Source organism: Balaenoptera physalus (genome assembly GCF_965194825.1).
Source record: "Balaenoptera physalus genome assembly, chromosome: X".
Lineage (NCBI taxonomy): Eukaryota > Metazoa > Chordata > Mammalia > Artiodactyla > Balaenopteridae > Balaenoptera > Balaenoptera physalus.
This window is the reverse complement of record NC_138903.1, coordinates 15,443,655-15,457,951: the sequence shown is the minus strand read 5'-3', so window position 1 is coordinate 15,457,951 and position 14,297 is coordinate 15,443,655. Positions and strand designations below refer to the sequence as shown.

At 41.7% G+C, this 14,297-nt stretch overlaps 1 protein-coding gene and 1 long non-coding RNA gene across 14 annotated transcripts in view; one reads left to right on the top strand and one right to left on the bottom strand.

Moving 5' to 3' along the window:
* The first annotated feature begins 66 nt into the window (after positions 1 to 66).
* The window catches only part of LOC309652979, a 95,839-nt gene continuing 81,608 nt past the window's right edge, over positions 67 to 14,297 (top strand). For 4 of the 6 annotated variants that reach the window (XR_014258934.1, XR_014258935.1, XR_014258936.1 and 1 more), the window contains exons 1-3: positions 67 to 360; positions 605 to 693; positions 3,497 to 3,550. This is a non-coding gene — a long non-coding RNA (uncharacterized lncRNA). Of the gene's footprint in view, positions 386 to 604; positions 694 to 3,496; positions 3,551 to 14,297 lie in introns of all 6 variants that reach the window. The other 2 variants (XR_014258933.1, XR_014258938.1) reach the window with 2 other exon arrangements.
* NHS (NHS actin remodeling regulator) overlaps positions 702 to 14,297 on the bottom strand; it is a 364,785-nt gene continuing 351,189 nt past the window's right edge. For 7 of the 8 annotated variants that reach the window (XM_082446923.1, XM_082446920.1, XM_082446921.1 and 4 more), the window contains 4 exons: positions 12,284 to 12,415; positions 8,273 to 11,254; positions 7,847 to 7,973; positions 702 to 5,286 (listed from right to left, as the gene is read on the bottom strand). In XM_082446923.1, the coding sequence (XP_082303049.1) occupies positions 4,677 to 5,286; positions 7,847 to 7,973; positions 8,273 to 11,254; positions 12,284 to 12,415 (3,851 nt within the window). In that variant the 3' untranslated portion in view covers positions 702 to 4,676. Of the gene's footprint in view, positions 5,287 to 6,555; positions 7,974 to 8,272; positions 11,255 to 12,283; positions 12,416 to 14,297 lie in introns of all 8 variants that reach the window. The other variant, XR_014258910.1, reaches the window with a different exon arrangement.

Below are 14,297 nucleotides of genomic sequence, written 5' to 3'. Positions count from 1 at the left end.
TTCCCACGTGCGCAGCCGGCCGCTGACCAATCAGCGGCCGCTACAAGGCAACGCCTGGGCCGTCAGCCGACCAATCCAGCGGACCTCAGCGCCGTCGCAGGGGGGCGGGCATTGCTAGAGCGACTGCCAAGGGGGGAGGCTCTGGTTCCCTCTGCGCGGCCGCAGTTCCGGCCTCCGAGCCCCTGTAGCTCGGCGTTCGTTCGCGGGGGCTGGTGGGATCGGAACCCCGTGCTAGACCGAAAACACGAGCCTCTAAGGCTGAGAGAGGTTTAGTGCGGCTGCGCAGGAGCGCCGGCGCGCGCGATTCTACCTGTGGTGGAGCGGGTTTAAGGAGGCGGCTCGCGGGGGTGAGGCGTTTAGGTGCGTGGCCTCTCCACTCTCGTTGGTTAGTTCTTGGAAGCTTTTTTTTTTTTTTAAATGTAATTCCCCCTTTTCCCTCCTCCCTCTCCGTCGCTCTGTGACGCACCACAGACGTCGACATTGACTCAATGCTAGGTGTGCTCGTCAGTGCTGGAATTCGAAGGGGGAGGGAGCGGGGCTTTAGGAATTGTGGTTTGGTACATACCGGGAAAAGTTATTTTAAAAAGTTGTTATCTCTCCACAGGGTGAGGTAACACAGACCTTGGAGCCAGATTTGCTGGGTTTGTACCCCAGCCCCAACAGTTAAGCGCTCTATGGCTTTGGGCAACTCAGGTAAATGGCTCTGTGCTTCAGTTTCCCCATCCGTAAAATGGGCACAACGTGGGGGGGTGCTTCATGAGTTAGAGTAGGCAAAGCACTTAGAACAGTATCTGGCACATAAATTTGCGTAATAAAGGGTACATGACATTACTTAGTGGCACATCGAGGTTGCGCATCTCAGGAAGGAGGCACAGTCTGAGTAATTATCAGAAGCAAAGCAGGTAACTTTAAAGTAAAGCCATAAATATTTTCCTGGCCTGGAGAGGTACAGGAAAGTATACTGGACATTGGAAATGTATTCTTTTTTCTCTCAAATACAAAGCAAGATTGGAGCCGGTTACAGAGACAGTATTCATTATTATCATTGTTTTTTTTGCTCATACTTTTGCCATAGTAGTTCCCCTCCCATATGTCCAGTCTCCTATAAAACACTTGCCGTTTGTGAAACCCCAGGAGTGCAATTACATAGCAATGAAGAGAGCAGCCAGTTGTTTAATTGCAGTCACGTTTATTTGCAGTTTCTATACACACTTTCTAGGTAATCAAACTTTTCTGGTACATTTTTTTTGGAGAGGGGTTCACAATGAAACTGTCACCGTTTTTACTAAAAATAAATACAAGACTTAAAGTGTTGCACAGCTCTAAAATATACAAAGGCTTGAATTGAATGTAAACGTTGAAAACATCTTACAAAAGAAACCGTTTTTGCAACGATTTAAAAAGTTCATATTTACAAATATTACAAAAATACAAAATGGAGGCAAGTCCATAAACCATTGTCTTTCGGCCAGCATGAACTGGTTCTAGTACCAAAAGAGCTACACTGTAACCTTCCTCATAGTTGTAAATCTTTGTCATGATCTAGTTCTCTCAGTCTGCCACCACTGCAGCACATGTACTCGCTGAACTCTGGCAAAGAGCAAACAGTGTGTTTTGTTTGCTGCGACCAGTCTATGTCCTCTACTTAGCCAAAAAAAATCAAAAACTCAGGAAAAAAAAAATTTCCCCCACACAACATAGACATGTTGTAGAAACACAAAAGAAGAAAAAATTAGCATCAGTGCAAACAACAGAAGAAAAGTTTGGGTTGATGTTCCTCACAATACCTAATGTGTGTACCCTGCTTTAAGACGGCAGTGATGTTGAAGACAGCCCTCTAAATCTTGGTCTTACGTGCTATGTTGTAAAGCCATGGAAAATTACTAAGGAATTTCTTGCTTTTTTTTTTTTTTTTAAACTCAGTTTGTTACTCAATACTCTTTTGCACAGTGAATTTTAAATCCATCTCTATCTGGGTTTTTTTTTTAAATCTATGAAATATAAAATAGAGAAACTCTGCTATAGATTTTTAGAGTAAACAAAATAAGTAAAACTGTATTCTAAGGGTTAGTTCTGTGATTATTACATATAGACGGTATCTTATTGCCTCACAATTCAAGTCAGTACGTATTTTAAAATATATATAGTACCATTACTTAAATTAATGTCAATAATAAGGTGACATACTTGTTAAAGCCAATTTGTGTGTTTTCTGTTCAAGATTTAGAATCACTTTTAAAGCCTACATACCTTTCTTTATGCTTAAAAAACCCCTAACTACACAAAAGCCGTACTGCAAACGAGCTGCTTTTATGAAAATTACAAAAGATCACCTATTGTGACTGGAAATGACTTTTTTTTATTGCATTTGTCTAGAAACCTTACTTTTAAAAGTTTGCCAAGTGTACTTTTCAAAGTATGAGAAAAAGTTATTCATGTTCCCATGTGGTGTCAAACCATGCTGGTTTTCTTAACTAATGGGTTCCAATGAGAAATGATGGTCCATTTTTTTCAAACCCCCAAACATTTTTCTTTTAGTAAAAAGTATAACACTTCGTGAATGTTCAAATATACGCTTTACCAGGTAGCTTATCTATCCCTGCACAAGCACACGCGTGCGCGCACACACACACACACACACACACACACACATTCTCCCTCCTCTACCCCGCCACCCCCAGCACCCATTTTACATACAAGGATGACAAGAAATTAAGAAACACAATTTGATAGTGAAAACAAATAGGAGAATAAACCAGACATTTTTTTTTCTTTCCAAAGAAACAAACAAAAACCCAACAGCAATCAGATTCTGTAATTCTCACCCTGTAACATCTTAAAAAGTGTTTCTATTGAAAGATAGCATCTTCTTAGGCCAGGCTTTCTCCTTCATATTGCATGAATTAAACCAAAACCACAAACCCCCTTTCACACATCCTACTTTCCCAAATACCACTTGCATAAGCTTAAAGCCAGCTGCTTATCAATTTCTTGGTAACTCTGGTATGTTCTATCACTCTAATCACATTCTATTCTTTTATAGGCCATATTCCTTCTTAGTTCTCTACTTTCTACCTTCTCCCATTCAAAACATTCCAAGTACATAGCTGCTTATATTTCTGACATGTCATTTCAAACATTAGTATCAGTTCATTTCAAAATCACAGGTGTAAAACCCATTTGCAGATTTCAACTTGTAACTACATTTTTTTTTCAGTTTTAAGACAAGAAAATTCAAGTAATTTCAAGTAATTCAGCTTGTTTCCCTGCCTTCATTTTATCAGAGCACTTGCCCTGACATTTCCTTTCCCACCCACCACCCTCCCCTTTTGCCATCAAGCAGATAGAGTAAAATCAGACAAAAACTCAGTTATATGTAGCATTGTGAACCAGAGCTGCTCCCCGTTCCCAGTTTAACAGTGAATATAAATAATGCATATACACATAGCTATTTCCCAACTACGTTGTTCACAGTGTCATTTCTGTTAATTTTTAGGTAGCATGAATCTCATCAGCACAGAGAGAAAGCTTCACTGAAAACTCATTGCAGGTACTTACTGATAAATCCACAGCTCTGTGGCATGCTTATGTTTTATTTTCGTTCATTAAAGAACCTGGAGCTAATTGCTAAACTGTTTAAGGAGTTTAAAGATTATAGTCCTCAGATTAGGACTGTTTATGTCCCCAGTAGTGTAATATAAACCATAACCTAAAATTAACTACTCTTTTCCCTACTCATTCTCCTTAAAGCAATCCACTGAAAAATTGAAGTTTAAAGGACACTGTCAAGTGCTGTTGTTCAGGGCTTTATGTTGAGAATGATGATTTCTCTCACTGATTTTTTTTTTTAAAAATCAAAAGCATGCTTTTCATTCTGTCCAAATTGCCACGTGGCACATCACAGCCACGTGTTACCAGTAGTTTGTTTGGTGCTGCAGTTTGTCACAAAAATGGTTAAGTCTGAATTCATTATTTTAAATTAATCACATTTCACTATATGACCTCGAGATTTCCTTTATTTCACCAGTTTAAAATTCATATTTTGAGGTTTATCACTCAGAAATCATATTGGTGGACATTTAAATATGGTATTTGATACGAAAATGGTATTCACAGAATACAGTTATTACACTTTATTTGTTGTGTTCTATAAGCAGTTGGTGTGTGGTAGATAATTGGCCACATGTCCACTCGTCATCCATAAATCTATTTACACATTTTTATCAAAAATATGGTATTTACATGTGTGTAGTTCTTCTAAATTTTGCTTTAGTTCATTTTAATGTAAAAATATACCAAACCTCCAGAGTATTTCATCTTCTTAAGAATTATGATAGTGAGGGCTTTGTTTTCTGAATAGGCAGCTCTGGGAAAACTTTTTCTAGGTTTCATGAAAAGCAGACATTTTCAAATTCTCTATTATCAAAAGGAATGAGATTGGGTAAATCAAACTACCCTAAAGAAAAATATGAAAGACAGTGCAGCTACTTAAAAATATGGAAAATAATCAAGAAAGACCAAACCACCTTCCGTTTCCCCAGCAAATATTTAGGAACTCGTTGGTAAGCGTGATGGTACCCCACCATGTGCTGACTTCTCCCCAGTCTTCCATTCTGTTCCTCCATCCTCATATGACTAAGGTTTTGGCCTTTGACAGCCAGCCTGGCATGGGCCACCTATGTTGAGCTCTGGGAGGATCGGTCATCATGTGGGCTCCCATCAGAATTTTCTGTCTCGCCTTCGGAGATGGCCTGCATGGGCGCATTATACAGCCTGCAACGGACACTGTAGCGGCTGCTGCTGGCCGCAGGGGGAGCCCGGGAACGTCCAACCCTTGCCGATGCCGGGGTGGCAAAGTTCTTTGAGGAGAACCCTTCTGCATTAACCCGTGGGGAGCATGGAGAGAGGGGGGACAGCGCTTCAGTTCCCGGTGCCCCCTGATGGGCCTCATGGGTGCTTTGGGGGGACTCGGCTGTGAGTTCCCCAGGAGGTTTGGGCAGGATGGGACTCTTCAGGATCTCAGTAGCAGACATACGGTAACTGGAATCCGAGCGACTGCCTTTCTTGAGGAGTAATAGCTTAAACTCTTCATTCGATGTGTTGGACTTTTTGGCATTTCGGTAGATGAGGCCAGGAGACCTCTGGCTGTTTGGGGTGGTCACATTGCTGTTGGTTGAGGTGACAGAACCAGCACTGTTGCTGCTACTGCTGCCCAGGGAAGCTCTAGATTTACTTCGAACAGACATGTCCCCAGAATCTTTTCTTCCAAGTACTTTCCTCTTGGACCTTTTAAGAAAAGGAACAATCTCAGTCCACATACACTTTAATGAAACTAAAAGTGTTACGTCACACTCAGGCATCTCCTTAAAGAGCGGTTGTGTACCCTGTCTGATGGGATACTAAGCATTAGGGCTGTAGGGGTGAGGATTAAGATACATTGCTTGCCCTCGTGGCGCTCACAGCCTGAGGGAAATTCTCCAATAACCAGTGGACATGAATCAGGTTTTGGAAATGACCATTTCACATAATGACTAATGTGGAGGCTAGAGGTTCTAGGGGAGGACTTACTGGGAAGTTTCACAAGAGTACAAGAAAATACTGCTCTCTGACTCTTGGTTAGAGTGTAGGTGGTGAAGCACTGTCACTTTTATTCAACCTGTCTCTGCAATACAGATGAAATCCTCTGATGCCTGGGATTGGCTTCCAGTGAATACCAGGAGAGCAAAGTGGAAGGTGTGGATGGGACAGGACTGGCCATAGGCTGATGGTTGATAGGCTTGGGTGATGGATATGTCTGTGTGTGTGTTTGGCTGGGGGTGGGGGCAGGCAGTGGTGCGTTATACTATTCTGTCTACTCTTAAAATTCCTCCATATAAAGAAATTTCTTACATGATGTCTTGAATAAGTCAGTCCATTTTGGCTGCAGATACCATTTGCCATAGCTGCCCAGGAATATCTGTCTACAGTGTATTAATCAGTAAGCCAACTTTCTGGAGGAGCTGGAAACCTAGACCACCTCTGGAGCTCTTAAAGCTCTGTGCACTATAAACTCTCAAGAAAAGAAAATTTTTATTGTCACTGTGCTGCACATAAATAAATAAGCAAACAAATTCTGCATAAATGTAAATCTAAGATTACCAAACTCTGTAAGTCTACCAAACCTAGGCACCCATCCATCATTATTATATTATTTCTTTTGATAAATAAACAGGCATAAATTTCGTGAACTTAGTCACTGAGTCAGCATGACTCAGTTCATTGCTACGTACTGGCAGCATGCTTTCTCACCCATCTAAAAACCTGTAGGTTAGAGAAAATGTCAGCTTTGCAATTGGACACCAGCCTGATTTTGGTTCACTGAAAGCTTTGTGGTTGCTATCTTGTGTATGCCAGTGTCTGGCACTCTAATAGGGTAGGGATTTCAAACTAATGTCTGCTTTTAGCATCTACCATATTCTAGACACAAACATGATATCTTATCATCAAAACTGAACATGTGAGCTCTAGGTATCCCCATTTACAGCAAGGGAAATAGGTACACAGGTTGTAACTGACTCAAGACTGGACAGGAAGTGGCAGCATTGGGATTCAATTCCAGGTGTTTCTGACTCGACTCCTTACATTCTGTCCACTCTTCACGACACTAGCATTTGGTTCTTTAACTTCACAGCATTTAATAACTTGTCCTAAGGTTGGGGATAAAAGGGGGTGAGGAGAATATAATCAGGGACAAAGAAAAATAATGATTCTTCACTCTCCGAGTGGAGAGGTGAGCCTGCTAAGGTCTACACAGAACGTGTTTGTGATTGGCTCCTTTAAAAAAACAGTTGTCGAAGGGCAGTGCTCCTTCTTTATGAGAGAACCACATCAACAGAAAACACAAGTTCCCCTAAAAAGTAGGATCCTGGGGAAAACAGTGGTAAGCTGCTTGTGAAGAGCTTGCTTCAGAGAGTATAACTTCATGAGGTAGACAAGACAGTCCCCAAGCTTTTTCCCTTGGGAGTCGCATCTAGGTCACCAAGGCCTAGTGAAGTAGGCAGTGGCAGCTGCGAAAGGAGTAGCCACGTTATGACTGGATAGCTGAGTCTGATACGGGTTCAGTTTCCAAGGGCTAGTTCCTGTTTCGTTCTTCGGTCACAGTTTGTAAGGAGTATTCTTGCAAATAGGGGCCTTGATCACAGGGGTCCAGGGGGCAGATGAGAGAATATGAATGGTCAGCATGGATGCAACACTATCCTGGAAAAGCAGCCTAGAGGACATCCCCTATTCATGGGATATGGAGCATTAAAGTTAGAGAAGGCCAGTGTTATTAAAGAAATGTAAGTTTTAGGAAGAGAGGGAAGAAAGGGAGCAGTGATTAGTTGTTGTGAGCTATGAAATGGGCAGGTTTATATACTGTTTTTGTCTCAAACTTGGGGCTGTGTTTAGTGAGTCACCTTATATTTATCTCTGCTAGTGTAGGATTATAGCTTTGAGCATGTGTTTTTAGGTTAAGGAATTATTTAAATGTCAGAGATTACACTAGAGTTTGAGCTTTCGCCCTTGAGTTACTTGACCACAAATTGTTTTCAAATTAAAAACTTGTTTCAGAATGTCTTTCCTAGGGAAAAAAACAGCTACCCTCAGCAGTTCTTAGGAAAGTCTCTCAATTGAGGTCTACCTAACTGTATATAAGGCCACATATTTCCCAACTTGAATATAAGTCTATCAATTTGATTTGGAAAAATAATTTTTCTTTGCTTGCTTATGTTTTTTGCTGAATGTATTACAAGTACCCAAGGCTTTTCAATATTTGCGTTTGATGAGAAGCACGTAAGAAGCAGAACCTTTGGTATTGTTGCCTCACCTGTGAATGACTGCAAATAAATCCTCCGTTGTTCGAGGTTTATTTGGAGACACAAACACACTTTCTGCTTCAGCCTGAGAGTCTTCACTTAGTGGTGAAATCACAGAGTCATCACTCGGTGACGATTCTTAAATTAAGAACAAAAGCATCTTTAGGAAGAAGTCACCCAGCACGCTGCTGGGCTTCACTGACTCAGGGAACAACTAAGCAACAGTTACCTGACCGACATTTTTAAAATGAAGGAGCTATCTGTCACACTTAGTCCCTCCATGATAAAAGCTTTTATCTTAATTGTTCTAATAAGCGAAAAGAAGGAGGGAAACCAATACCCAGGGCTGTACTGTATTATGGGGAAGGTAAGAAAGAAAAACTTCAGGAAGTGCCACGAGACACCTTCCCATTGTGACAAAGGTGTCAACAACTGACCTTTCAGTGAAACCTCATCCACACTTCCTTGGGTCTCCTCTGCTCCGCTGTTATCAGAGGCACTTTTGGCTGAAATACCTGAAGCAATATTTTCCTGCTCAGAACATTTTTCAGGGCATGGATTTACGGTTGATATCTCTGCTTCATAGCTGATATTCCCAGGCACTTTGTCATGGTGGCGGCTCATCCCAAGTTGATGCTTAAGTTGATTGTTTATGTCTGTGACTCTAGTTGGTGAGTTTGACTGAGATGTGAGCACGTCCACAGACTCAGGGTGTGCAGCTTCCTCCTGGTCTGCAGAAGATGCCTTCTGGACCTGCGCTAGGGCTCCACCTGGACCAGCTCCACATTGTAGTATTTTACCATCCAAATCATTTGGGCGAGCAGCAGAGACCCTCTGAAATCCTTCTGGGGAAAAGTCACAACTTTTACTTGGTGTGTTTTCTGGAATAGGCTCACTCTCCATGTGTATTTGGTCTTTTGTGACACTTGAATCTAGAAGATTAGTACCAGCTGAGGTTACTGTTTCTGGATCACAATGATTCTTCACATCAAAAGAACGGTTTTTTTCTAATTGTAGTTTATCTGGTTCCATCTCAACTGCAGAGGGGTCTAAAAAGGACAATAGGGTGTCTTCAGTGGAGTACTGACGTGATAGTGATTTCTTAGTCATATGTGGCCTAATCTTACCTGGAGACAGGGCAGCCATGGTGAGAGTGCTTTCCTCTAAGTAGGGGAGATTTGTATTGTTGCCTTCTTTTTGCTTAACTTCTTCAGACCTACTGATGGACCTAAGGTTAACAGATTTCAGGACTGTTGGTGTAATTGCAAGAGACGGTGGAGGATTTGACCTCAGTGTTTCTCCTACTGCGTTTTGCTTATTATGACTGAAAACATGCAATGGGTGACGGTGGTGGAATGGTTTATTTAAGACATTATGAAGAGCACTTAGGTCAAGATGGGTAGGAGGTATAATTGGAAGTTCAAGGTCTTTACCCAGTGATAGAACTCCATCTTTTAAAGAGGGTTGCTGTAGTGAGGATTTCCTTTCTGGGACTTTTGGTTTTCTTTTGCTACCTCCAGGAGACAATGGGCCAGAAAAGAAAGCTGTAGGGAAAGAGGACGTTGGCGTTTCAGACTGGCTTGAGTAGCCGCTTGATGGAGATGCCAAGCCAGCCAGCTTTTCTGGTGAAGCCAGTTTAAACTCATTGTCAACAGAAGGAAGGGAGGGGGTGGTGGCTCTAGATTCTGACTGGGATGTTTGGGATTCAGAGCTCTCTGGAGATTTGATGCATTCGATAACTGTGGTACCCGTAGCAGTGCTTGAATTAGATAAAGATCTGTAAGGATCATTTGTTTTCAAGTCATTTAGAAGCCAGAGGTCTGCATAGTGAGTTGATTCAGCACCTTCATCTTTGAATGGTGGAACATCTGGAGTGTCTAACTGAGGTTCCTTAATGCCATGTTCACTCTGGTTCATCCAAGAAGGTTCCTGCTTGGTGGGCAGATTGGCATTTTCCATTCGAGAAGGCGTGTTGGAGAAATCAAGAGGCAGCTTCATTTCCCTGGAACTGTGAGGCAGGAGCTGGCCACTGCTTATCTTTGGTTCTTTCTTCTCAGAAATGTCTGCATTTCCATCAGACTTCCTCAATGATGAGCTACGTTTAGGTGGAGTCGGCTTTGCCTTTGGTTTCCTGAAAGAGATGCTTGGCCTCCCCTGTCTCCTGTGGTCTAAGTAGTCCTGCCAGGCACAGTCTGGAAGAGTAGGAGGAACCCCGACACCCTGGCCATTCTCTGGGCCCAGGGCTGCATAGTGACAGACATAACTCTTACTACCTTTGAGACCACAGTCAAAGTGCATGGAGGTGTAGTATCCCTCTGTGTCCACCGAAAAGTGAGAGCTAGTGTCTGCTTTGTCCGATGGAGACTTTTCCAGAAAGCTGTCATAAGTGGCCATGCTTGTGAAGCTTGGGCAGCCCAGGCTGTCTGCCTTGGGACGCTCAGGACTAAAATCCTGGCGGCAGGAGGCATCGTGATGGTGGTGTAGGTAATTCCACTCGCTGTCACTCGTGTTGCTATTGTTGGGGTCATCCAACAGATCTGCCACAGTGGAGGTAAAGGAGTTTGCTCGGTGGCCCCTCACTTTATCCAGGTGGTCGTTGTACTGTTCTGTCACGAAGACACTGGCGTCCTCATTAGCATGAGGGGCTGTGTTTAGTGACAACTCCGAGTCACAGTGTGAAGAGCCAGTGAGGGGAGGAGAAGCTGCAGGAGGGATCGTCTCTGAGGTCTGTGAGGGGCATGTGGAGCTGCTCCCACTCCAGTTGCCACTGGACGACTGGTGGTCATCTTTCTGGTCCATGTGGCTGCTGAGGAGGACGCCAGCCGTGGAGATGCAGTGGATGGGGCTCCCAAAGGTGTCCGAGTTGGAGGAGATGTCACAGCTGCCAGAGTCGGCAGCCATCCGGGACAGACGTGACCTCCCTCTCTCACTTAACTTGTGCTGGGGGCTGTGAAGATGTTGAGAACAGGCCAGGCTCAAAGCAGGCTGGTGCTCCTGCGCACTCGGGCTGCTGGGGGCCTCGCTGCAATCGTTAAGGGTTCTTTCTTGGTCTCCCACGAAAGGCTCCCCCTCTTCATATGCTGAGGGTTTAGCACCAACTTTGGGCTCAGCATCCCCACCTCTATTGCCCTCCCTGGGAAGGCTCCGAGATCTCGTGCGGCTGCTCACTGCAGGAGTAAACATGGTGTCGCCTTTGTCTGCCAATGCAGAAATGTTGCCAGCAGAATGAGAAAGGGAAGCTGCAATGCTTTGACCCCTCTGAGCTCTGATTCTCCTTCTGGATGGAGCAGCGATCAGAATATCCTCAGTTTGGCACTCCGAGTCCCTGGTTCCAGACCTCCTGTTGACAGCGTTGGAAGGATCTGGATTTGTGTGCACAATCACATTCCTTTCCCTGGCCACGGGCGATTCATCAGAATCTAGGGCACATGGAAAGCACAGTGAGATACTTCATACATCAGCAGATGAACAGACATTCTGAGAGATGCCCACAATTCTGGGTGCCGGCATGTTGGAGCTTTTTCTTACAGAAAAAAAAAATCAGCATATAAAATTAGGAGCAAGTTAAAATGCTTTGGGCGGTCTCTCTCTGTCCCTTTACCTCTCTGACTCTCTGTCTCTCTCTCTTTGTATATATACACAAATACACACACACTATATGTATGTATGTATGTATACTAAGAGAAGATAAGCTCTTAGATCTTTCGTGAATTCTCTCTCTCTTCACGATCAAATTACTTTGCCCCAATAAGTGTCTACTATTTTTTTTTTAACCAAAATACATCTTATTTTCTTGGCCACTATACACTTTTATTTCTCAGTATAAACATAATGAAATAAAAATCATAGAATTCATTATATGAAGTAAAAATCTTAGTTACAAGAAATGCTATGATAATAATAATTTTAAAAACCATAGGAAGAGATATCTTAAACACATTGAACAGAAAAAATAGAAAAAATGTCACCAAGGGTATCATATTATGATAACAATTTCATAATAATTTATTATGACTAATAAATAGTCAATATTTAATTGAGTGTGCTTAAAGCTTACCTTTTAAAATAATTAATGCCATAAAAGTATAATCTCTCTCCAGATAAATGTATATTTCTCTAAAAGAATCTTTCATTGAATCTTGTTAATTTTTACTTAATTTCCGCCTTAATAATACTTTTAAAAAATAGCAAAATATTATATTTCAGCCATAAAATCTGAATGTATATGGCTAAATCCATAAGGTCAAGCCTTCACAGTCAAGAATGGAGATTTAAAAAGTAATACCACCTGGCTTACTGAACACAAAACAAGTACACATCATTTCAAAACCTCTACGAGTTACAACGTTGACTATTTTTAAGGAAGCTGGTTAAAGGCTGGCTTCCATTTCGTCTCCTTATAATCGGCACCCGACAGAATGTTAACCATTAATAGTTTTATACCACACCTATTTCTTGTTGGACTCTTCTGGGGATACCCGAGATGGTTTTCCTCCTTCTCAGTTTTCGTCTCCGCTGTAGTACGGATTGTGAATGAACAAGAGAGCAGCGTATACTAGCCTCTCTGTCAAAACCAACTCCTGCAACCCACAAATAGGTCTCATTAGCCTTTAGAAATGGCAAACAAATTTTCATTTGCTTGGAACACAGTGATATTTATTGATTGGAACTAAAGGAAGAGTTTGGATTAAGCCTGTGAACAAATATAAGGGAGCCCTTATTCAGCTCTTATTTAAATTATGCTGCAGTACATTAAGCTTTACTTCTAAATGCAGCTCTCCACAACAGCTTGCACTGCCAAAAGTAACAAGCAAAGAAGGAAAATCAAAAGAAAGAGGAGAGAAATATAACATCAAAGAATCACTCTCACACAGAAACGGCTCCTTAAGGACTTACAACCTTTAGTTACTACTATTTGCTGGTCTCTTTCTGGGCTCTCTGAAGCTGATATCTTTGCATAGTAGATACATAGCCAAGATGTTAACCTGAATTAGTTCAGCTAACATATCCTGACCCATTTCTGCATTAAAAGTGTCATTGTGAGGGTTTTTTTCCACTCTGCACTCTGCCCAAGCCCTACACACACACACACACACACACTCTCTCTCTCTCTCTCTCTCTCTCTGGAAACAACAGCCTAGAGATGTGTTTTTTTTTTTTTCCACACACACACACACACACACTGTATTTTATTTTTACAAGAGATAAATAGACTGACACCAAGCATTGTACATGGATGACCACAACAAAAGCAACAATGATTGCAATTACCAAACATGAAACACACTCATACTATGTCATAATATTGACATTCAGTCCAGTAATCCTCCACTGTAACAGCTCCTTTACTTTGGAGATGTGTTTTTAAAATCATCATGTAACTGTCTACTTTCCTCTGCTGACTAAATTGGACACATTTTGGTTTAGCAGCAGTGTCTTATCAATATAAAATAAAAATAAAAGGCAGTCTTCAGTTCTTCACTTGAGTGGACCTGCCTTCTGTACCAATTGTAAGTAAAGCTGGAATTCCCAGTCTTTACAGGTGTCTGTTTTCTTTTGTAAATACACGGGGGAAACCATGATGCTTGTTAGTTTCTCTTTCCATAATTACATTATTGACACACTACATGCAGTCCTATCAAAACTAGAATGATGAAGGAGGAGGTGAGGAACTTGAACTCCTGCCTGGCACAGGCATGTACCAGGAATTTTTCAGAGTGAGCACTGCTTCAGAAAGCCATAAGCCAAAAGTGCTTTGGAATCTGGTTGCTTCATCATGTATCCTGATTGTTAAACATGGGGCAGGATGGCATGTTAAACTTTGGTTCAGCTATGCAGTAAAGCAGTTTGAGTTCTGCTTAGCTTTACAGTGACAACAGTTTGTAGAACTCATGTTGAAAAATCTGTGTGAGATATCATATGATGAATAATTTCGATACTATCAGAATTCATACTAATGAAATTTTCCTTTTTTAGTTCTAACCAAAGATTAAAATCCTTCCTTTTGATCATAATAATTATGTTACAGGCACAGGTATTTTGTGTCATATGGACATAATTAACAACTTTCTCATTAAAGCTCTTGAAATCAACATATAATCTAGGCTTTAGTCTGAGAGTTCCTGAAATAAAGCAGGAGAGATCTTCCCTTTTCCTGAATCACAAGACCCATAATCGAAAGACTAAATTTGAAAACAAGATTTTACTTACAGTGCCATGAAGAAAGCAGGTGCTGCTAATAATCAGATGTTCCCAGAACTGAAAGTTAGTTTAAGAGGATGCCAAAATGATTCATTTTGACAGCTGAACTCCCCTAAGCCATCTCATTTAGATTACGGAGATCAGATAAAGTGCACATCTTTAGAATACTTTATCCTACAAGTTGAATAGGTCATCAGGAAAATTTAAGTCCCAGCTCACAACCAGCTGATCAACTAGGACTCCTTTTGTCAGGAAGAAAAT